Source organism: Lissotriton vulgaris, chromosome 2_1 (genome assembly GCF_964263255.1).
Source record: "Lissotriton vulgaris chromosome 2_1, aLisVul1.2, whole genome shotgun sequence".
NCBI lineage: Eukaryota > Metazoa > Chordata > Amphibia > Caudata > Salamandridae > Lissotriton > Lissotriton vulgaris.
The window spans coordinates 996544384-996567785 of NC_141687.1; the positions used below are offsets into that span (position 1 = coordinate 996544384).

The 23402-nt window shown below is 45.4% G+C and overlaps 1 protein-coding gene across 1 annotated transcript in view; it reads left to right on the forward strand.

Annotated features, from left to right (window-relative positions):
- The window catches only part of TTC21B (tetratricopeptide repeat domain 21B), a 502211-nt gene that overhangs the window by 51001 nt on the left and 427808 nt on the right, over positions 1 to 23402 (forward strand). Inside the window, exons 2-3 of the mRNA XM_086956589.1 lie at positions 6708 to 6837; positions 6936 to 7046. Coding sequence (XP_086812715.1) covers positions 6708 to 6837; positions 6936 to 7046 — 241 coding nt within the window. The remainder of the gene's footprint in view (positions 1 to 6707; positions 6838 to 6935; positions 7047 to 23402) is intronic.

A 23402-nucleotide genomic window follows, 5' to 3' on the forward strand; every position in this document is an offset into this window, starting at 1 on the left:
TGCATTACTAGCCCTGGCACACACAGTGCACTTCACTTAGGACTTTACTAGTAAGGCAAACATAGCCAACCAATTACCATTACACTTTACATAGGGAACACTTGGACTTTGACACTGATCACCAGTGGCAAAGTACCCAAAGAATCTAAAAACAAAGGAGGTAGAGGCTAAAAGTCATGGGTAATCACAACAAGATATGCCAGGTCTAACGCGCAGTGTCACTCAATATTACCAATAAACAATGGGCACAATGAATTAGTTACCCTAAAATCATATCCACGAATGCCAGGCTGAAGTATGAGCAATTTAATTATGTACACTACACATTTTTAACATCACGCTGACTGGCACTCATGTACACTACTTCCGCTGATGTGTGCCCTAGGTGCCTAGCTTCGGAGGCAACGTTTCCTCATATGGTATGGACTTGCCCTTGCATCCGGACATATTGGAATGAGAAGGCGGCGACATTAACAGAGGCAGCGGACACCCTAATAACAGCTCTGGGGCCCCAATTTCCAGCTTGAAATTCTGAAGTGCAATGCTAAGCGTAAGACCCTCAATACATTTTTAGATTTGGCTCTGGGTCTGGAATCCGCAAAATAGCTATGTCCTGGAGATCGCAAATTGGCCCCAACACATGATAATGGCTTCTGGACCTCCGCAGAGCACTAGTGGCAGAGCATGCAACTCAAGCAATCAATACACCACGTACACCTTCACAAATTAACCATATACAATTGCGAGAGTACTTTACGTTCATAGAAACTAAACTGTCTATGACAAACATAACTCCATCGTGGAGCACGCCCTCGCCCTGCACTTCCAGTATGCCATATTGCCACATGGATACATATACAGCACGTCCCCACAGTCCGTATATCTATGCCCAGTTACGGCCTAGACCAAATTATATACACAATTACGTGGGTTGTGAGTTTCCCCACTTCTTTCCTCCCCTTCTCATACCTGTTAGAACTGGGGGTCTCTAGTTGGCAGAGGTAGGTACCACTGTCCAAATAGAGACCCTTGCTTCTAGTCAGGGCAAGGAGATAACCTTCTGAGATAACCCCTGCTCACCCTCAAGGTAGCTTGGCATGAGCAGTCTAGGCTAGCCAGAGGCGATGCGTAAAGTATTTGTACCAACACTCACAGTAACACAGTGAAAACCACACAAACTGATTCCACAACAGTTTAGGAAAATAAAGGTATTCATTCTAAACTACACAAGACCAAAACGACAAAAATCAAACATACACAGTTCAAGAATATGGTTTCAAAAGAGTTCTTAGGGTTGTAATCAAAGTTCTTTAAGTTGCGATAAAATAATCCACAGATGCGTGCAAAGTTCACAGTTGTGTCACGTTTACTCACAGTACCTTGTAGTTGCAACAAAGTTCCAAAAGCATAAGCTGGTGCGGTGGAAAACAAGCGATGCATTGCTCCTGAGACCCTGGGGAGGCGATGCGACAGCCCCGCTGCAGCAGCGGGCGTGTTGCGGCGATTCTGGTCTTTATAGGGAGGAAGGCCACTTGTATGGATTCCGGTGCGTAGGTTCCGTAGGAAGTTTGTTCTCTCAAAGGCACGATGCGACGATCTCGTAGGGGCTGCGACGATCTCCTGGGCGACGATGCGCGGTCCAGCGAGGATCCTCTCTCTCGCAGCTCCTCGATGCGATGGTTCTGCGACGATGCTCGCAGCGACGTGATGCGGTCCGCAAGCAAGCGGTGCAGCGATCTCACCCAGCGACGGCAGGCTCTGCGACGAAACTCGCAGCGATGTTCGGCTTCCCGCACCGATCTGGTGCGTCCCGCAAACGAAGGATGCTACGGCTCTGGCAGCGGCGTCAGGTGCTGTGACGATCTCGACCTTCGTAGCGGCGGGAAACTTCTTGCACTGTCGGGGATGCGCTCCGCAAGCGAGCGATGTAACAATTTTCAATTGCAAAAGTCTCTCAAGCTTAGTTTCAAGCGTCCCAGCACAGGTACAACTTCCAGAGGCCCCACAACTGGATCAAGCACTCTAGGAAGGATAGAACTCTCTCAGCAGAGTTCAGGGAAGCTGGGGGGTGAAGTCCTTTTGTTCCTGGGACTTCAGAACAGGGAGCCAGCTCTTCTCAGGCTCTTGGAGATTCCTTCAAGCAAGGGGACACAGCACAAAGCAAAGTCCTTCCCCTCTCCTTGGCAGCAAAGCAAAAGGTCAGTCCAGCAGAGCAACAGCAGGACAGTCTTCCTTCTTCAGATTCAGCTTTCTCCTTGGCAGAGGTTCCTTCTTGATTCCAGGATGATCTAATTTTCTGTTGTCAGGGGTCCTGTACTTATACCCCTAAAGTCTTTGTTCTCTCTGTGCATGTGGGCCCTGAGCCCGGTCTGAACCAGTTCTGGGTGGATCCTGAGTACTTTGTTCTGCTGGCTTCTTCTTTCCTTTCAGAGTGAGGGGCAGGGTCGTCAGCCGCCCAGCAGGAGGTGGAGCCAGCATTGTGGCAGGCAGGCACAGCCCTATTCAGGCCCAGGTGCTAACTCCTCCCACCACTCAGGTTGCAAATGCAGTCATTCAGCCTAGGGCTGACTCAGCCAGCCTCCTGGGGAATCCCCAGCCCCTGTCACTCACAAACCAGACAGTCAATACACAAACAGGCCAAGGCACACAGAAGGGTCAGACAAGAGAACAGCAACTTTCTAAAAGTGCTGTTCTCAAACACAGGATTTAAAAACAACCTTTCCTAAAAGATGTGTTATTAAATTTTGAGTTCAGGGATACTATATACTTATGTCCTATCTTGTTCCTATGGGAAGAAATGCTGGAAGCTACAGTAGCCAGCATCCCCCATGTTAATCAATGGAGCAATATAGCCTTACAATAGTGAAAAACAGAAATGGCTGTAATTCATTACCAGAGCATGTCCCCTGCACTAGTACATGCTCTACCTTTCACATACACTGCACCCTGCCCAGGGGGGTACCTTGGGCCTTCCATAGGGGTGACTGATGTGCACGAAAAGGGAAGGGTTAGGCCTGGTCAGTGGGGACACTGACCAGGAGGACATGGCAGTTTCTAAACTGCCCATAGGCACTGCAGTGGCAAGCCTGAGACACCATTTTAGAGCTACTCCTGTGGGTGGCACAATCAGTGCTGCAGGCCCACTAGTAGCATTTGTCATCACCAGCCCTTGCACACCCTGTGCACTTTACTAGGGACTTCATGGTGACACAAATATGCCAAACATGTATATCCAATCAGAATAGCAATTTACATAGGGAGCACTTACACTCTGGCACTGATCAGCAGTGGCAGAGTGTCCAAAGCATCTAAACCAGCAAAAACGAAATCCATCACAGTATCAAAAATAAAGGAGGTAGCGGCAAAAAGATAGGGGAAAACCACGCCAAAGATGCCAGGTCTAACAATACAACTCACAAACACATACAGTTACTGACTTGGATCTGGCCGTTGGTGCTTGGATCACCAACAGCCAGATCCAAGCACAAACACAAGACAGACGAGATTGAATAACTCCGAGCACTTAGCAGTTTACTTGTGTATTGTAACCTTATTTTTAGAGTTAATGGCATAAAATAATAATACTGCTTTACGTCTATTGTATATGATACTGCCTGGTACCCCACCAGAGCTGCTCTAGTAATTGTTGTTGAAATGCTATTTATAACATAATTTCCAAAAGTAAAACACTTGTATAACTTGCTGAAAATCAATAAAGAATATTTAGGAATTGTTTTTTTCCTTTGCTTCATCATACCATATTAGATCATCTATATAACAGTTACCTTTTCTGTGAATTCATAATGAATAGACTGTTATAAAGAACAATAATTTAGGTATACTTTATGCATGCTCTACTAGAACATCATTGATATATTGTTTTAGAGCATCTGACTATTCACGATAGACAATGAACTCAGCTTTTAACTTTGGTAAGAAGGTTCTCATGAGAACTTTCATCCATGTTTCTAGTATATGGCTACAGTGTTTTAATATATAACGGCGTGAAGGTTTATGGTGGGAATCGGGAATCGGGAAACGAAGCAACGGATGTTGACGACACCATGGATGAGCGATATCGGACACCTACCAAGTTGTGTGATTTTATATTATGTTCCTAGTTAGAGGAGACTCTTTATGACTCTGCTACGGGAGAGTTGCTCTTTCCATTTTTGCCCTTTAACGACTGCTATTGCTAAAGGTGACTTTATTCTTCTTTCTTTATTTTGATCAATGCTACTTCAACGATCATTCCTATATCACTGATCTTTTGACAGTTGCTACTGCAGCTTTAGGTACCTTGGCTGAGTTTCCAGAACATTTCTTTATAGAAAGTTAAGTTCTAGTCTTTAACTATGCTCCTAAATCTTGCTCTTTTCTGAAAGGTACCCTTCATGGGTTTCTCTGTGTAGGGTAGATAAGGCTCTTTAGCTAGTTAGTGTCAATTGTTGTCTGGAAACTCTGTATTGATTTATGTTGTCAATAGTCCACCTTTTACTCAATTTTTCTGTATACTGGACTAATCTGAATAAAGATGCCAAAACCATAGGAATCCTATAAGATAAATAAAGGTTTGAAAACGTATTCAACTTTTCATCATTGACTGAATATTAAGGATCTGGCAGTTGCTGATAAATGCATGACTTGTTTTGTTCCAGCTCCATTCGTACTACGGGGCAAAGGCCCATCTGACCTGTCAAGAGAAATCTGGATTTCCAAAGGTCAAAATGTGTAAGTAGGGATGTTTAGTCCTAAATACCAATTGGACAATCCTTTAGGCGCTAACAAACTCTACCTCAAAAGCAGCACCAGTCTCACAAGGTGTTCCTCGAGTCAATTCTGTCTCCTGCCCTATTCAACTCTATATGGAGCCCTTTTGCTACGATCGTGAAACAAGCCAGAATTGCCTATCATCTCTATGCAGATGACACCCAACTCCACATGAGAATATCATCAGTTAAAGACATCCAGCACCTAAATAACACTCTTTCCACGGTCCAGTCCTGGTTGACCAGCAACCACCTTAAGCTCAACTCCAACAAAACTGACTCCTCTTCATACAACCAAAATAACTCGTTTCCCGTGGATATCTGGCTTAACAACCTCATGGCATTAAACTGCAAACTATCCAACTCGAACGCTGTCAAATCTTTGGGGATTACACTCAACAGTCACCTGAACATGAAAGAGCATATTAAAGCATCTGCTTAAGGTGCCTTCTGTTCATTGAAACACCTTAAAGTCAAACCCTTCATCCCCATTGGAGACCTAAAAACTGTAGTTCAGTCCTTAGTTCTCTCCAAGTTGGACTACGGTAACGCAACGCTCACAGGCGCCCCAAATATGCACAGCCCCTTTGAAAGCTACACTCCATGCAGCGGCCAGACTACTGTACGGGAAGAATTGCTTCGACCACATCACCCTCACTCTTAAGAAACTCCTCTGGCTGCCAATAGAGGCAAGTTCTATACTCAAGACTGTTTGTGTAACTCACAAAGCTCTCTACACGGAAAAATTAGTCCACCTCACAAATAAACTTGAAAAAGCCGGTCAAAAGAGACTTTTTTGAAGGTCTTTATTTCCCCCCAAATTTAGGAAGGACAAATCTTGCACCTGCTCCTTCTCCAAGAACGCTCTCAGAATCTGGAACTCGCTGCCCCAGGATTTGCGTGGCAATCAATTATTCCCCCACTTCAGGAATAATAACTTCTCCTCAACAGATATCTAAATCCTCCCCCTTTAAATCATCTGACTGGCTCCCACCCAAACAATCTCCAAAAATATGAGCATTACTACCTTGTGGGTAGGGAGGGATGAACTGTGCCTATACTCTCCCCACCTTCGCAACCTCCAAAAGTAGCTACCTCAGAACTATAAGTATTTCGTCCAGCTATCCCACTGTCTATTGCAATCCTCCATTTTATACACTGTGTTCTCATTTACTCCACAGCTAACTTATGCAATTGCTGCTGTGCCAACTGTGTAATGTGATATATACTGGAACTACCTCAAAACTATATCGTCACTTATCCTACTGTCTATCATATGCCTCTTTTACATACTTTTACATATGTAACTCATGTAATTGCTGCTGCGCCAACTCTGTAAAGCCCTCTAATTACTTCGGGTCAAGTTTGCGCTATACAAAACTTGATAAATAAAAATTCTTTATCCCAAGGGCACCAACTAAAGTCACCAACAAGCTCAAAGTTGAATCTGTCTGAATAAACTAGTCAGGTGTGATGCCACCAGGAAAGGGGAGTTCATTCACGTTTTATTTGGGCTAGTGAGTCTCTTGGCAGTCGCAAGGGCTAGAGGAACTTCACGTCGATGCAGATGACCTTGAAATACCATAAGATGAGCTTGGAAACACTGGGTATCCTGTACAGCTGAACAGTAGGTTTACTCTCCTGGCGTCATACTGTGCCACAACAGATATGGGGTTGCTAAATCCCTTCCCACGTAAATTATTGAATCTAAGGAATACCCATGATTCCAAAGGTTTTGGGGCAATATCTTTGTTGCTCTTAATATTCTGAGAAAATACGGTCCCCAAGTGTTTTCCATTGTCATTTTTTACTAATCTATTTAATGAATCACCAGGTAAATTTTGTATACCATTTTGAATCGTTGATAGTTCCTATGTTATGTTTATCTTTTATCAAACAAGCTTTTGTTTATTTACTTTTTTAACATGTTTCTTTCAGGCTTTAATCAATTATTATTGCCAGGAAAGGTATTATCATCATGTTCAAATTGCCGCAAATGAAGGATTGAAAAGATATGGGAACGACCCGGTGTTTACATTTTTCCGGGCCTTTGGAATTTTGATGGAAGGTAAAGTTTGCTTTTGAAATATTGTCACTGTTTAGACATAGTCATGCAACTCTATAGATGAATAGTAACACATTTCTGCATTTGTTTCCTTTCCTTAGATCAAATTCCAGAGGCAATTAGAGAACTTGAGCCACTTAAAGACAAACCAGATGTTTCTCTTTGTTCTCTATTGGCACTAATATATGCCCATAAAAAGAATTCGACTCCAGGTAAATCCGTTTAAACCACAGTGGATTTTAAGTCCAGTTTAGCAATGCTTAGCACAGGACATTTTTGAGATGTTTATGATTAATTCTAAATACAAAGACCACTATACATCAAGTAATTAATGTGTTTTGGAATAGAATTGACCACTTAAAAATTAACACATTTTGCATCCAGGAAATATCTTCCACAAAATGAAGGCCTGTCTATAAGAAATGTCTTTTTTGTGATGAACTCTTAAGATAAAAGGTAAAACCCATGTTTTTAACCCCTTAAGTGTTGTCTTGTACCTCAATCATTCCCTCCACTCCTTTGTTGCCTGTTTAAGCCTTCATAACTTTTCTTTTCCACAAAAGGTAGTCAGATCAAATTTTCTTAATTTATTATTTCCACGTGTTGGGAATTTTAAAGGCACCCAGAGATTATGGATTCCTTCAAAAGGAACCGAGAAAATAGACATAATATAGCACCGTTTTTGTCTCCGAAAATGGCATCAACATAAGATCACCATCATCCCAGGTTTCAGGAACAAATAGATTTTGGGGGGAAAACTTTTTTCATGTTTTGGTGGATTCTGAGCTACTTGCTCTTTGTAGTCGTACCTGGTGTGAAACTCAACAATGGTGAACCTGCAAAGCTATTTCTTTTCAGAAAGTTAGGCAAAATTCTAATTTTAGCAAACAGTCATTCTTGTAGATCGACTTAGGTTTGTCCATAGCAAACTGAATAAAAAAAGAGGAAAATAAGCAGGAAGAAATAGCAATGAGAGGCAGTGTTTTCATCTGTAATTTTTGCACCAATGGCCAATATACAAAAGTAATATATAGTTTCATCTGTCAGACCTTTTTGGTTGCAGGAATGTACAATTTGTGGGGCCAAAAACAAGTGGTTCCAAGAGCTGTAGCTTATAATGCTATTTTATTGTGTACTGACCTTGCATAATTTTCTCTCCCTAATGCAGATTTTTTTAAAATTCATTTAAAATTGTTTATTATTTTTTCTCATAAACTCGGATCATACTTGTGCACTATGACCTCGGCCTGTCTCACAGATTGTGGTCTTTTTGGACCGGGAGGGGTACCCAAACCACTACCATCGTAGTGGTGGAAGGCCAGGAATTAAGCAGCACAAGCACAGTGGTGGCAGCATACCATGTAGTGATCAGTGGGAGTGAGCAGGACCTTTTTTATCATGTGTCACTAGACTGTGAGGCCTACAGGCTCGCTCACTTTTTAGGTTTCACCTGAGTCAGTGCATGCGTTGCTCTGGCGAGACATTTAGTAAGTGAGCTTTTAAAAGTCCAACCACACGCTTTTGCTGGACTCACGCATGTGGTTAAGCGAACATGTACACGCACAGCCGCCATTTGCTCATCATGTCTCATTAACTCTCTCGTCATACACACACACAAACCGCCCCCCCTCTTCCTCATTAAACATGAGATCACTTTCTCGGCCAATTCTTGTTTCTGTAGTTGCCTTCTGCTCTCTCCCTCACCCCTCCCCTAACTCCTGTTTGCTCTTCCTCATTGTATCCCCTGCCTCTATCACTGACTGTCTCGCTTTGCGCCCATCTCCCATTCCACGGGTTCTATCTGCCTGGCTTTCTTCCTATCGCCCTCTGCTCCTGTTTGGCTCCGTTTGGGCCTGTCCCCTCCCTCTGCCATGGCTCTGTCTTTTTCCTTTCTACTACTTTTCCCTGCACTTACTTCATTATGATTTTTTTCCCACACCTCATGCCTTTTCCATTTTAATTTCATCGTGTCCTTTTGTTTTTTACCCCTTTCTTTTTAACCTCTTTCTTTTGCTTCTTTTTCGCCTCATTTTTATTTTATTTTCTCCTTCCATGCTAACCATCTTGTTTGTGTGTGGCGCTCATACTAGCAAAATATGTTGTGGTCTCTCTGACACTTGTCCTGTGACTGTGTGACACGCTTATTTTTACAGTGTTATACATTTTGGAGCTTGCGTGTCAGGCTAGTGGTCGACAGTGGAAGTACTTTGTAAATCCACAATAACAGACTAGGTATGGACTGACACAGGTTATAAACATTGTCAAACTAAACACCCAGAAACGTGCAGAGACAAGGGTGCGCATTCATGTGCCAACGCCATTTCAGAAACATGAACTGGTGTACACGCATATGAAAAGGCATGCCTTCACACCTGCACTTATGAGCATACAGCACTCACAAACATCACAGATGCACAGGCAGGAACAAATAGATTCTCATGCACAAACAAACCTCTTCAAACATTCCAGATTCAAGTATCCTACCCCCTTCCTTACATACCCACAGGAAAATGCAGACACGTACGCAAGTGCCCACAACCCAAAATGCAGACACACACACTTGAACAAGTAGACACACATATAGTTACAGACACTACCCTGTGCACACACAAACCTTCACTAATATATGCATACACAAAGAGATGCCCCCCACCCACTCAAACATAAGAGAATGAATAGAACTGCACACAGACACATTTGCGAGAGTTTAAGCTATTGGAATTGTCATTTACAATGCCAATAGCTCAAACTCCCGGAAATGCGAGACCTATTGCATTGCAAATGCAATCGTAATGGCCTCCAAACGGGAAATAAAGCAGAGCAAATATTGGTGCAACCACACCCTTACCAGACCGTGACCAAATACAGCAGGAACAAGAAGCGTCTCCATGCGCTGAGAAACTCCGGCTCCATAGTAATCGGCACCGCTGAGGGAGACCGAAGCCAGGATAAAGCTTTCCGGTCTTCTGCAATGTCGACGTCTCTGCACCAAGGATCATTGGCATTGTAGTATTGAGTCCTTTCTCAGTCTTGCCAGACCGCGCCCAGGACTCAGGCAGTGTTCACGGTGCGTTCCCAATACACCCGCGAATTGTGACACCACTAATGTAAGTGGGCTCCCTGCACCAGTCCAGATAACCCTTATGGTGATTTAAGAGGTGTTATTCAACCTTAGAAAGCTCTCTGAGTGGTAGCTGTGGAGAGCAGCCTACAGGCTTAGTCCAGAAGGAGTGTAAATATGCTTGTTTTACCAGAATGCAATCTTATATGTATAGATAGGTAAAAAAGAACCACGCAATGTATTTATAAAAATATGTATTTATTAACGAACGCTCACTAATAGGTACAAATATCTCCTACCCGGAGATGCACACAATGCGCACAATACTTTGCATAGAAATCAAGTAAATAGTACAGAATACACAGTGGACCCCAGGGGGAACCAAACCATATACTAAGAGAGTGGTATAAGAACCACGACTTGAGTCAACACAATGTACAGACGACTTGGAAGTGCAGGGGACACAAGGAACCACCCAAGGTGAGTGACTAGGAGCCCCACGGACATCTTGTGTAAGGTAGGAACACAACGGCGTTCTCCGTACAAATCAACATGTAAGTCGCGGTTGCAATTTTAAAGATTAAGGAACCTTCCCAGTGGACAATGAAGGAATCCCGTGGAAGACAGAAGGTTGGAGAGCCACCCCACCCTTTGATACCCAGGCACCCACGTTACCTACACCAGGGAAGCCGGTTGCATAGGTGTGAAGTAGTGTCTGAATCTGCAGCCTGTCTCAATGGAGGACTTCAGGAAGAAGCCGCTGCCGGAGAGGAGAAAGAGTCTGGTGGAATCCGAAGGTGGATTCAGGATGAGAAGTACCTGCAAGCAGAGGGGGTTTGAGTCTGTCACTCAGGATTGACCTGGAAGACGAATGCCCACTGATGTCTGGAGTTGCAGGAGAGTTGACGGTGACCTTGACTCTGCAGCTGTGGAAGACCAGGAGCCGTGTACGAGCTGTCCCACGTTGGATGTTGAGAGCTGTGGTGTCGTTGTCCGTCAGGAGCACCAACAAGCCTTGGCAACTGCAAACAGTGCAGAAGTCGGAGCAGGTGCAATGTCGGGACCAGCAAGGTCCAGGGAACTCACCACAGGCAGGGGAGTCAGGGCAGACCCCGAGTAATCTGGGGAGCCCAAAAGAAACAAAGATGACCCTCAGTAGGACCCACAGGACCGAGGCACTGGAGTCACAAGAGGATCTCGAACAGCGATGCAGGCCACGGTGCAAACGATGTGGTGTGGACGAAGATTCTGGTCACTGGAGAGGCTTGAGTTTGGGGCTACTTGGAGCCCCAAGATCTTGGTGGAAGGAAGCCAACAAGCCTTGGCAACACGACTCCGTGCACGGGGTTTCGGTTCCTTCAGCTTCCACGAGGGATACTGGCCTCAAACTTGGTGAGAGGACATGGCAGGCCTCGAGAGCTGTGGAGAACCACCACCTGTGTTGAACCTTTCGGAGTCCGTAGGAGCTCAGGATCAGCAGACCAGTCAGCTTAGTTGTGGTGCCTGCAGATGCAGGGAAGGGACTCCTTCACTTCAAGGGAGATTCCTTCAGGTGTCTTGGATGCCTACAGGCCTTGGTTTCTGTATAGAGCACAGGCACAGACATTGCAGTAGACGAGCAGGGTGAAGAGATCAGGGGCAGGAGGAGTCATTCCAGTTGCAGCCTTGAATGCCCAGAGCGAAGTCCAGAGTACCCAGACAGTAGAAGTTGAAGAGATGCCTGAATTGAATTGTGTCCCATGACGAATCTAGGGGCCTATACCCAGGTAACCCCTTAAGTACCCTAAAGAAAGGGGGGAGGTTACTCCTGTGTCCTTTGTCCAGTTTCATTCCAAAGCGGGAGCCAACGGCTGGTTGAACTGGACAAAGGACAAATGGCTGGTTTGCACTGGACTTTGCAAGGCAGCACCAAATATGCCCCTCATGCAGACTGAGCGGCGCTGGCAAGCGTGCCCACTTGGCCCAATACACTAAATCCTTTCTCGGAGGTTATCACACCTCCCTGTGACAGGATACCTATTGTTTTGCCTTCTACTGCTCGCGCTTGGTTCAGCAGCAGGAGAGCAGAATCGAGTCTCTGGTCGGCAGCAGCAATGTTGTGCCATCTGGGTCTGGAAGAATGGTGCCCAGGGCACTGAGAACCTAACGGAGGGCTCTTCCAGTGCTTGGAATCATACTCCCACACAGTTTACGGCGTGGGAGCATGATTCCAACATGCTTGATACCAAACATGATAGGATTTGTTGCAACCAATTTCGAGATGGTCATCGCACAATTACGCGGTGCCCCTCTATATGATATATGGCTGCTTCACTTACCCAGGAGAATGGACTCCGAAGGCTGTAGGGGTGTCCTGCTTATGCAGGGGTTCCCTCACATTTAGAACCAAGCACCCTGCCTTCAGGATTGATAAGGCCTGCTATAGTGGAGACTTATAGGTTTTAAGTGCAGTGACCCTAGATCTAGGAAACCTATATCTTTAGTAAGTGGTGCTAGCACCAGCTTACACAGGCTGCTATGGCAGGCCTGTAGTTGCATTTTGAAAGGTCTCCCATGGGTGGCATAATGCATGCTTCAGTCCAAGGGGGAACTCTGGGGTACCTTTGCTCTGGGTACCTTAGTACCATATACTAGGGACTGATGAGGGTACCCTAGTATCCAATCTGGGATGCATCCAAGTACTGACCACAACAATTGAAGGGAGAAAGCCGATAGACTGGGTCTTGATTAGCAGACTAGTCAGACTAGTCAAAAACAGCTCAGCACCAGGCAAAAAGTGGGGTAGCCATAAAAGCAGATTCTGCTTTACTACACTGGTTCCTCCCCTCCAGAGGGTACGAGATTTCAAAAGGTCTTAAGGACCCATCTTGAAAATAGATTTCAACTTTATTACAGAATTCTTGAAGTGTTCCGCAACTGTAAGCTCGGTACCTCAGATATCTACTTTATGACTTTAAACGGCATACTGGAGGAATTGTCGGCCGATTTGATCTTTTCTGTAAAAAAGCATGATTTGGCCTGGAAGATAGCAAGTTTATATTGCTGAATAAGAATTTTCTGCTGTCCTTTTTCAGTAGGGCAAAGGTTAGCCCACCATTTCTGCTCTTGTCAGCTGCATTCCCGCCTAAGGGACATAAGCTCTGCCGAAAACCAAGGGGTCATGGGTTTCATTCTTTTGATAACAGTTGTTACAAGGAGCGACAATATCTAAGGCCGCATTAATCCTCTCTCAGAAACCCTCTGCTGTAGAACTTTATGAACAATTTCTAGCGTCTTTTACCGTTACTAGAGCTGTCTCCCAGTTTCCAGCTGTGATTTTCTTCATGCATCTGGAGCGTATATGCCTGATAGAGGGACGCTTTCTTTGCCCAACTATGGCATGGCAAAAATACTTTGAACCCAATCAGCAAATGATCAACCCAACTAAGGGGCTGAACTGCCTCCGTACCAAATTTCTGTGATTAGAAAAAATGGCATCCATGGTATGACCCGCTGTATGGGTCGGAGATTGAACCAGCTGCTCGTAACCCAGGTTTGTCATGAGATCCAAAAAGAGAGCGGAGTCCTTGTCCTGACTATGGTTGAAATGAAAATTGAAGTCCCCTAATATGGTATACTGTGCAAAGGTAACAAACGGTTCCAAGATTTTACACCAAGTTTCCGCCAACTTAGATCGTGGACCAGGTGGGCGGTATATTGGAAGGCCTGCAAAAGTGTAATTCTCAGATACCTTAATCCCAGAAGAGGCTGCCTTTAATGAGATGTCTGGGCCTTTCTTCACAGGACTGAGGGTATGACTTACGCTCTGACGTGCCACTAGGGCATGCGGCCTCCTCTCCGACCTAAACGGTCACATCTAAGAATAATCTGGCCAGAAGGGAAGGCATCTACCAGATCGGGACCAGAGTCATCACTAGCCCACGTCTCAGTGATGAAAAGGCAGTCCAGGCTAAGTGTTTGAATGGTCAAGGCAATTCCAAATTTATGATTAGGCAAGTAACATGGGTTAATTAATGTCCCTGGACTATAGCTAACCTTGGGCCTTTCCTAGTCCCAGCCCCTGCCGAGCTCTCCTTGCCTGGCCTCAGAGCCCTAGTAAAAGTATCTGAGACAGTGGCCACACCGTAGATAGGGGTAAGTTGACAGTGCTGACAGTACTCAGCCTCCCCGGTTAATAGATTAGGCTTGTCTACACACGCCTCGTGCTTTTTCCTGGGGCGCCACTGTCAAAGTTGGGCTCTTGAGTATGTTCTTACTGCTGAGTTAAAACGGGCAGCATTCCTGTCCCTGGTGCTGTCCAGGCGCAGACGAGCTTGCCTTTTGCGCGCCAGCGGCGCACACACTGCGCTCATCAGCTGCATGCCCAGGTTTCCCTCTGCACATATATGCCTAAACACTCAGAAGTAAGGAAAAGCTGGACCGCCAACTGCAAAGATGGCAGCCAGCTGAGGAGCAAAACCAACAAGCCCAAAGGAAACTCTCTCTGCTCAAATGGGATGACACCCAAGGCGGACTGTTGAGTAGGAAAACACAGAGAAGGTAAGTTTCACACCATAAATGGAGGAGAGCTAGTTAAAAACACGAGAACATACAAGGAATAGTTAAAAGGTAACTACCTTCGTCGTCAACTTGTGTTGACCCGAGATCAGAAAAATATACAGTATATAAGTATACAAGAATATGTTTAGTCTCTTGCCAAGTCCACTTTTGACTAAGAACTAAAGAGTCAAAGGGGAATTCTTGAGTACTGCCTACTAGTACGCAGTCTCAGAATGCATCCACCAGTGAATGGGCAATGACCATGAACAATTTCCAAGGTAGTAGGTGGGATAGGGATTTGCCTGACAGCTAGTCGAGCCCCGACCACAAGGGGAGTGCATTATTTCATACGAGTATCGTTATTCCTTTGCATGTGTAGAGTTAGAAATAAAATACTTGTCCATATAGCAAGCATTTGGCTGGACATTGCTTTATTGTTAGTACTGTGTGCACTTTGAGTTATGCACCATATCTACAATCGTCACAAACCTGCCCTCTTGCCCCCCGACGGAGTCTTTGACTGCTTGTCCACAACACACACTGTGAGTCAAGTGCAGAAGGGGGTACTTTACCTAGTTGCTCACAATCCATAGTAGGTCAGGCCCCAGAACATTAGGAGTAAAAGGCCTCAACCACCACGGTTTGGCCCTGCAGCCCCTGTGTTCTTTGGGTCTCTCTGAAAGTGGTTCCGGCAAAATGAATACGGTGAAATCTAATGAAAAATACATATGATGGAAACCCATACGTTTTTAAAATTTGCCCTGGATATTGAGATTAGGAGTAATGTTTATTTGTACAACTCTGATTTTCGAGCAACCCATACTATCATGTGATTCTGAGAGCATTTTGCAAAATGTGTTCTTTTTTTGCTCACTGGATTACTTTTGGTAAACAAAAGCAAAGAGAAACTCAATTTGAAATAGCTAATATTCTACTATCCTGTGTGCTCACACTTTTCTCCATAAAAAGGTACCCCACTTGTGTGGCTGGTTCCAGCCCTGCAACCAGATAGGCTCCAAAATGCAGTGTGTAGACATCTTGTTAGGCCAAGAAAATTGACGATGTGGGTAGCTGTGGTATTTTGGCCCGGGCTCCGCTGCTGCCAAGTGGACCCTCCCTAATAGTCATTTCTGAAAGCTTTGTTCTTACCCATGATGCACTGTGAGAGAATTTTTTGGAGTCTGCAGGAATCCACAAAATTCCTACCACCAAACTTGTGCAGGTTACGGGAGACCAGAATAGATCAAACCTGGGACCATGCGAAGACCATATTGACTTTATATGGTCACAGTTTTCATCTGTTCCTGTTGTGGGCGATCATCCCAGCTACACTAGTGGGTTTGCATTTTTAATAGTAAAGGTTGTAATCAAGTACACAGAGTTTGTGGACTTATGATCACTGACCCAAAACTTTGACCAGAAATGTGCTCTCATCATGAATTGTAGTGAGCACATATACTTTCCGCCTATCTCAGAATTTCACAGTGCAACAGACTGCACTGCCCTTTCTGAAGCTTATTACAAACAAGTTCCTGGGGGAATCCTTTGTGGTAAGTGCAAAATGAACCATAATCCACAATGCAGGTTTTTTTTAATACTAATAATTTTTTTTTTAAAAGCTTGTTGACCGGACAGTCATTGTACAAATAAGTTATAATCCTTTTGAATGAGTGATTGCTCAAGCTTCCATGCAATTGTCTCACTAATTCCTTACATCGAAAAGCAATCTGCAGTATTTATATTGGAGGACTTCCCAATATATACTCTGTGTATAAATAATTATTGGTGCTTGAGTAAAACATGTACATCTTGATGCCATAACAAGTTGTTTTGCTTGGTGTGTACTCTGTGACCAGCAGCTTCCCTTTTTACAGGATCAATAACTTTAATAGCTATTTTCTACCCAGGAGTACAAATCTCTGGGAATTTGGCAGACCAATGTTCCTTGACAAACCACATTTTGAACAATTGATTGGATGGTCCTGGGGCAATGCTGCAGAATTATCATTTAAATGCAGCATTCACTGCAGAATTAAAAAACATATTTGGTCATGACCAATATGCAGCTTGGTGTTGCACAAACCGGATGAGTAGATCAGTAACACTTTATGTTCGAGGCATGTGAGCTGTAGATCACATGCTTTGCCTAAGCCTGCCATCTAGTGTTGGGTCTGTATGTTTGCACTTTGTTTTCATTCAAAGTCATGAGGCAGGTGACTCCTTTCGGTGATAGTGTGCATGGGCATCAACTCCATTGTTAGGCTGTTTTTTTCCACAATCGGGTTCGGACGTCAATTGTTAGGCACCGTTTCTCGGGTTCCCCTCGACAGTATTGTTTCTCAATAGCATTTCTCATTCTCCGCGTATCGTATCGGTTCTAAGTCTTCGATCGGAAAATTCATGGCGGGCCGTTGGGCCTACCGGCGTCGGGTCTGCTCGCAGTCGATGGAACTGACTCCATTTCAATTCTGTTGCGCAAAGTATCCGCGCACCCACTTGTACGAAGTGTGCAACTTGTGTCTATCACCGGAACACAACAAACTGTGACGCGTGACGCTCTTTTTGATCCAAGAAGACGCTCCGTGATCGTCTGGCTCGACTTCACGAAATACACCAACAAAGCGCGTCTGCACCGGATATCTTCGGAGAAGATTCCTACCATGAAGTCTTAGACGTGCAAGGAGGTGAGAAAGAGGAGGAACACATTTCTGTGTCCGAAATCGACTTCGGCATGGAAGAAGACGTTCCGTTGGGTCAGCTTACCGTGAGTACTGGTACTCCCCATCTCCAAACTCTGGCGAAGAAAAAGGCTCCGGTCCCTCCTCTGCCTTCGGGCCAAGGTCGGCACCGAGATCAGGCTACTGACGCCCCGCCTTCGGACTTGGCACGGAAGCACACATCAAAGCCTTCCGGCTCAGGATCGAGTTGGACTCATTCCGGCACCGAACCAAAACCTTCGACACCAAAATCCAAGCACGTCATCATGACCATCCCTTTGGCACCAAAACCTAAACCTTCAGAGCCAAAATCTTCGGCACCAAAAATTCTGCCGCCGAAACACAAAACGACTTGTCTTCCGGCCAAAGAGACTGGTTTTGACATTCCGCTTTCCATCACGAACCCGAAACGGAAGGAACTGGTGATTAACTCAAAAACTGGTCATATTCATGTAAAATTGCCAGTTAAAAGGAAGCCATAGATACAGGAAGATTACCACATTCCACTCAAAAGGAAAATGTGGGTACTAATCCTTCTCCCCAAATTTACTAATTACACCTACAAATCCACCTGATCATCAAGACGACGGGTATGAGGATGGTGATATACCAGAGGACAGCACTCCGGATCCATTGGAGGATTACAATACAGATCCTAATAATGACAATGATCCGGATCTGTATCCTTCCAAACTCTCCCCACCAGACGACAATATAGGGTACATATAGTTACTCAATAGGACTGCTGAGTATCATGGGGTACAACTTCACAAAGGGGCCCTTGAAGAGGATTTCCTCTTTGAGACTTTAAGTTCCTTTCAAAGAGCAACACACACACTCCCTATGCTCATGGGAATGCTCAAACATGTAGGTGAGATTTTTAAAGACCCTGGGCATGCAAGAATTGTTACACCCAGAGTGGACAAAAAGTATAAGCCGGCACGTACTGACTTAATCTACATCGAGGGTCCAGTTCCCTTTGGACTCTCTAGTAGTCTCTAAAGCTCGCAAAAGAGCAAACTCACAAACACAGGAGATGCCCCTCCTCCTGATAGTCCAAACTTATAGATGCCTCTGGCAAGAGAGTAACTACACAGGCAGCCAATCACTGGCGCGTTGCAAACACGCAATACTCTTTTAGCACGCTGTGACAGGGTCATTATGACAAGCTGAAGAAAAAATTCCAATTTTTATCAGACGAACATAAGAATAAAGCCAACAACTTTATTCAAGAAGGAAAGTTGATTTCCAATACATCCATTAGATGCGCCCTAGGCGCAGCTTACACCGCAGCTCGCACAGTCAACACTAGCGTTCTTTTGCAAAGACACGCTTGGCTCAGAATCTCTGGGTTTAAACCTGAAGTCCAAGTTTCCATTCTAAAACTACTCTTTGATAAAGAACACCTCTTCGGCCGTACAGTAGAAACTTCTTTAGAAAAGATGAAGGACACAGAGGTCACAAAATCAATGGGTGCTTTGCAGCACCCTTGTAATCGGGGCTTCTTTTGCTGCTCCTTTTACATCGGGGGCTCAAAAAACGTATCCTCAGAAAATCACTCCTCCTTTTACAAAGGCAATAATCAATCACCCTCTTCAAGAGGTTAGTTTAAAGAAGGATTTAGAGGTAATAACAGCAAGGGAAGAGGTAGAGGTAACTCAATACGTACTTCCCCTAAAACCAACAAACGGTGACTTCCTTCATCTACCCCCGATCCTTCCACTCCGGTCGGGGGACGCCTTTCCCAATTTTTACCGGTCAGGAATACAATAACCTCAGAAGGATGGGTTCTACACATTATCCATTCTAGTTATTGCCTGGAGCTTTCCAACACTCCCCCAAACATTCCTCCAAGATCACACAACATGTTATAAGAGCATTTGAACCTTCCCAAACAAGAAGTTCTCTCTCTATTGGAGAAAGGTGTTATAGAGTCGGTCCCATTACAATATCAAGGGGCTGGTGTATACTCCCTATATTTTCTGATTCCCAAAAAGGACGGCTCTCTCAGGCCTATACTAGACATCTGAGACTTGAATCGGCATATCAAATCAGATCATTTTCACATGGTAACACTCCAACCAGTGCTCCCACTCCTTCAGCAAGGTGACTTTCCGTCTACTTTTGTTCTTCTTTTTTTACGTTTTTATTGCATTTTTCAGAAAGTCATGCAAGAGTTACATTGTACACGCAATGTGGATCACATGAGCTGATCACTGATAGATCGGAACAAAAAATAGCCACACACATCCGCATTGGTTCCATTTCAACTAACTATAAAACAACTGTACAGGCTCTTGCAACAAAAAATAGTCTGATGATCAAGATTCACAGGAACTGTTGGCTAATCCTACAATTACATCACCATTCAATACATTTTAGTCAGTTAATTCCTGGCGAAGCACCAAATAGGATCGGAGTGGCTGCCAAATATTTTTCGGGTGTGAGGATAGAGGTAATAGGGATGCATAAACGTCACTAGTTGTGTTGCAGTACATCATGTCCCGGAGCCAAGCCCCCACTAGAGGTGCCGAGGTCCCACCCCAGTTCAGAGAAACTTGATTTTTAGCCAAATTCAATGCAATTGCAGTAAAACGTTGCATCCCTGGACTTAATGGGCTCACCTACCCCAATAGGGCTAGCAAGAGTGTGCAGGAGTTCGACCTCCACCATTTGTTCAAGATGCCCAAACACCGCCTCCCAATATGCCAGTACAGCAGGGCAATTCCATTCTAAATGTATGAAGTCAGCCAGTGCCCTCCCGCATCTCAGACAGCAATCTGATTTCTTACTGGCCATCCTTGCGAGCAGCACCGGGATGACATGGACCCTATGTAGGTACTTGAAATGCAGGAGCTTATGCTTACAAATATTTGACACTAGACGTGTCTTCTCGTAGCAGTAGTTCCACAACTTTTCCGTCATGGGCTGCGTTATGTCTCTCTCCCAGGCTGCGCAGTCTCACCTGCCCAGGAGTGGTCGGAGTGCCTGCCGATATACCTTGGACACTAAGTGCACTCCATCTGGCACAGTAATCTCTGTGGTCAGTAGGGGAAATTCTGCAGGCCCCCTGTCTCAGGGCGCATTGCAGTGAGCAGTGCTACTCTTGTTCTGTGCATTAAAAACAATCTAACATATTTTCGTCTCGGTCCCCCGTCAAATCAGCAACTGTACGTAATTGCCCATCCCTAAACATATCACCTATGGTTTGTATTCAACAATGGTTTAGCACCCACTGCGACAGTGTTTCTGTCGTGGGTGCTATCCAGGGGTTGGCTAACACGAGCAAGTGCGACGTATACAGTTATTAGGCCCCTAGATACCTACGCAGTTGCTCCCAGGCCCAGCCCGTAGTTTGCAGGGTATGAATCTTGGTCGGTGTTCTCCTAAGTCTGCACAGGAGGAGGGTGAAGAGTGGGTATGGACTGGCCTGCGTGTGCTCAGGTTAAAGGAACTGCAGCCGCCCATCTGGTTGGTAACAAAAATAGGCGTAGTGCGCCTGCGTCACTAGATAATACAAATAGAAATCGAGCACTCCGAAACCTCCTCTTTCGAACGGTTGAATGCGTGTTTTCGAACCCACCCGCGCCTACCCTTCTGCCCAGATGAGTCGTGTCAGTAGTCCCCTGAGTGTTTTGAAGGACACCGTGAGTGGGATGGGAATGTTTAAAAATTAATATAAAAACCTGGGCAAAACGACCATCTTGATTATCACAATGCGACCCGCTATAGACTGTGGCAATGCAATCCAACGCTCTATTTGCCTGAAGAGCCGATCTATTGCTGGGCCATAGTTAAGCCTCACAATCTCCTGAGGCGGTACGGTGTATGATTACCCCCGAGGGATTGGGACCGGTCATTGCCCCAGCGCAGCGGGAACTCAAATGCAAAGGGAGTGGTAGCATCCATTAGAAGAAATATTTTGGAATTTTTCCTGTTGATAACCAATCCGGAGAAGACCCCAAACCGGACCACCTCTCTCATGTTAGGGGGAAGATTTAGGGCCGGCTCCCGGACGAACAACAGGATATCATCCACATATAATGATGCATGCAGTGGACCCTGGTGAAATCCTATTCCTTGTTGAAGGTGCCACTTCTGTAGATGCTGCATCAGCGGATCCATTACAATGATAAAAAGCAGGTGTGAGAGGGGGCATCCCTGCCGAGTGTCCCTTAACAACGCACATTTTCTAGATAGTACCCCATTTATGCGTAGTTGCGCCACTGGGTTGGCGTATAATAGGCGGACCAGTGACCGCAAATTTTGTAGAAAAATGAGTTTGCTTAATGCTGCGTGTAAGAATTCCCACTCGAGCGAACCAAATGCTTTTTCCGCATCTAATAATATCGCCGCAGCCGAGAGTGTGAGGTTGATCTGATTAATGACTGCAAACAATGCGCGCAAGTTTCCCGAGGTCGACCGACTCGGCATGAATCTCGATTGGAGAAAGGGATATGATATGCCCAATTATGAGCGTGATACGAGTGGCCAATACCTTCGCCAGTATTTTATAATCCTGAATTAACAGGGACAGTGGCCTGTAAGAGGCACAATTGTCGGCCAGTTTCCCGTGCTTCAGAAGCAGGGTACTATTGCCTCACGCATAGTGGGGGGGCAGATCACCACATTCTAACGCTTCTGCATAAACTCCCAGCAGATGCGGAACTAGTTTAGTTTCATATGCCTTATAAAATGGGCCTGTGAGACCATCTGTGTCAGGGCCCTGTGAACCATCTATCCCATCTATGATCACTGTTATCTCATCTGCACCAGTAGGTGAAGCAAGGAACTCCGCCCCCCCTCCACCCATACCATCTCTATTTCGTTTAGTTTGCCAGTATTTCGCCCGTCCGTGGTGAGCATGTGGCATAAAGATTAGTGGAGTAGGTCAAGAAACTCGTTTGGATGGCAGCGCCATCTGTAACGTGGGTACCATCCTCAGCCTGAAGCTGCGTAATATGTAGAAAGCTTGACTTCTGGAAACAAGCAGCCGTGCCAGAGTGTGTCCCGGTCTCTCTCCCGCCCCATATATTCGAGCGCGGGCGTACTTCCCAAGATAGCTAGTTTCCCGCTATGCCAGCTCCTGGAAGTCTCACAGCAATTTGGCACGTCGATGCAACGGAGAGGGATCCGCACCCGTCAGCATCTGGGCATCTAGAGCACGTTATTCCCGTTCAGCAGTATCTAGGTCTCGGCAGATTGTACGGAGCACCCTGGCCTGCTTGGATATGGAAATACCCCTAATATAGACCTTGGAAGCCTCCCCCAAGGTGGTGTAGCATAATACAGAACCCCTATTAGTTTGACAGTATTCTAAAATTGCATCCTGTACCTCACTCCGGAAAACTGTGTCTAACAACTTCGGTTGGAAAGTGCCAGGACGCGGACGGGCGCGCAACCGTGGGTAGTATGAGCGTCAGCAGTACTGGTGAGTGATCAGACAGGGTACGCGGTAGATGATCCACCTCTTTTTTATATTCAGGAGTAAGTCAGGAGTAACATACCATCAGTCTATGCAGGACCAGCTGCCGAGCGGTGCTGAGTAGAACAAATACCCTCGACCGGAGGGATGCCGGTGCTGCCAGGCATCAGCAGCAGATGCGCATGTAGCAAGGCCTGTGGTTCCCTTGTGGAGCAGGGTTTAGTGTTGAGCCCCGTACCTGTGGTGTCTGCCTCAAACTGCAGAGTGAGATTGTACCCCACTCCCCCCACCCCTCCCCCAAAAAAGATGATGTTGGGGGCATGCCGACTATGTGAGTAGAGATATTGGCAAAAAAGCCATGAGCATCCATATTAGGAGCGTAGACATTTATAAAACAGTAAGGGCTTTGTTCCTATAGAACCCACCACCAGTAAGTATCGGCTCACTGGGTCCTTAACCACGGTCTGTGTAGTGAAGGGCTCTGATTTACTAATCAAAATGCAGACTCCTGTGGAGTATGTGCTACATCCTGCAAAAAATGTATTACTTCCCCAGGTAGCCGCAAATAAATTATCTGCTTTCGAGATGTAGTTGGTCTCCTGCAGTAATGCCACTTGAATCTTGTGTCTGACTAAATAAGCCAGCACCTGCCGTCCCTTACGCAGATTTGACAATCCCCTAACATTCCATGTCAAACAGCGCAATTCAAGTCCCCCGGGGCGCCCTCCCGCTTCCCCCACTCTGGGCGCGATTCTACATAGCTGGTTATTATATGGTAGTTGGGTTCGGTCAGCCAACCAGCGACATTTTTCAAGCCCTGTACATA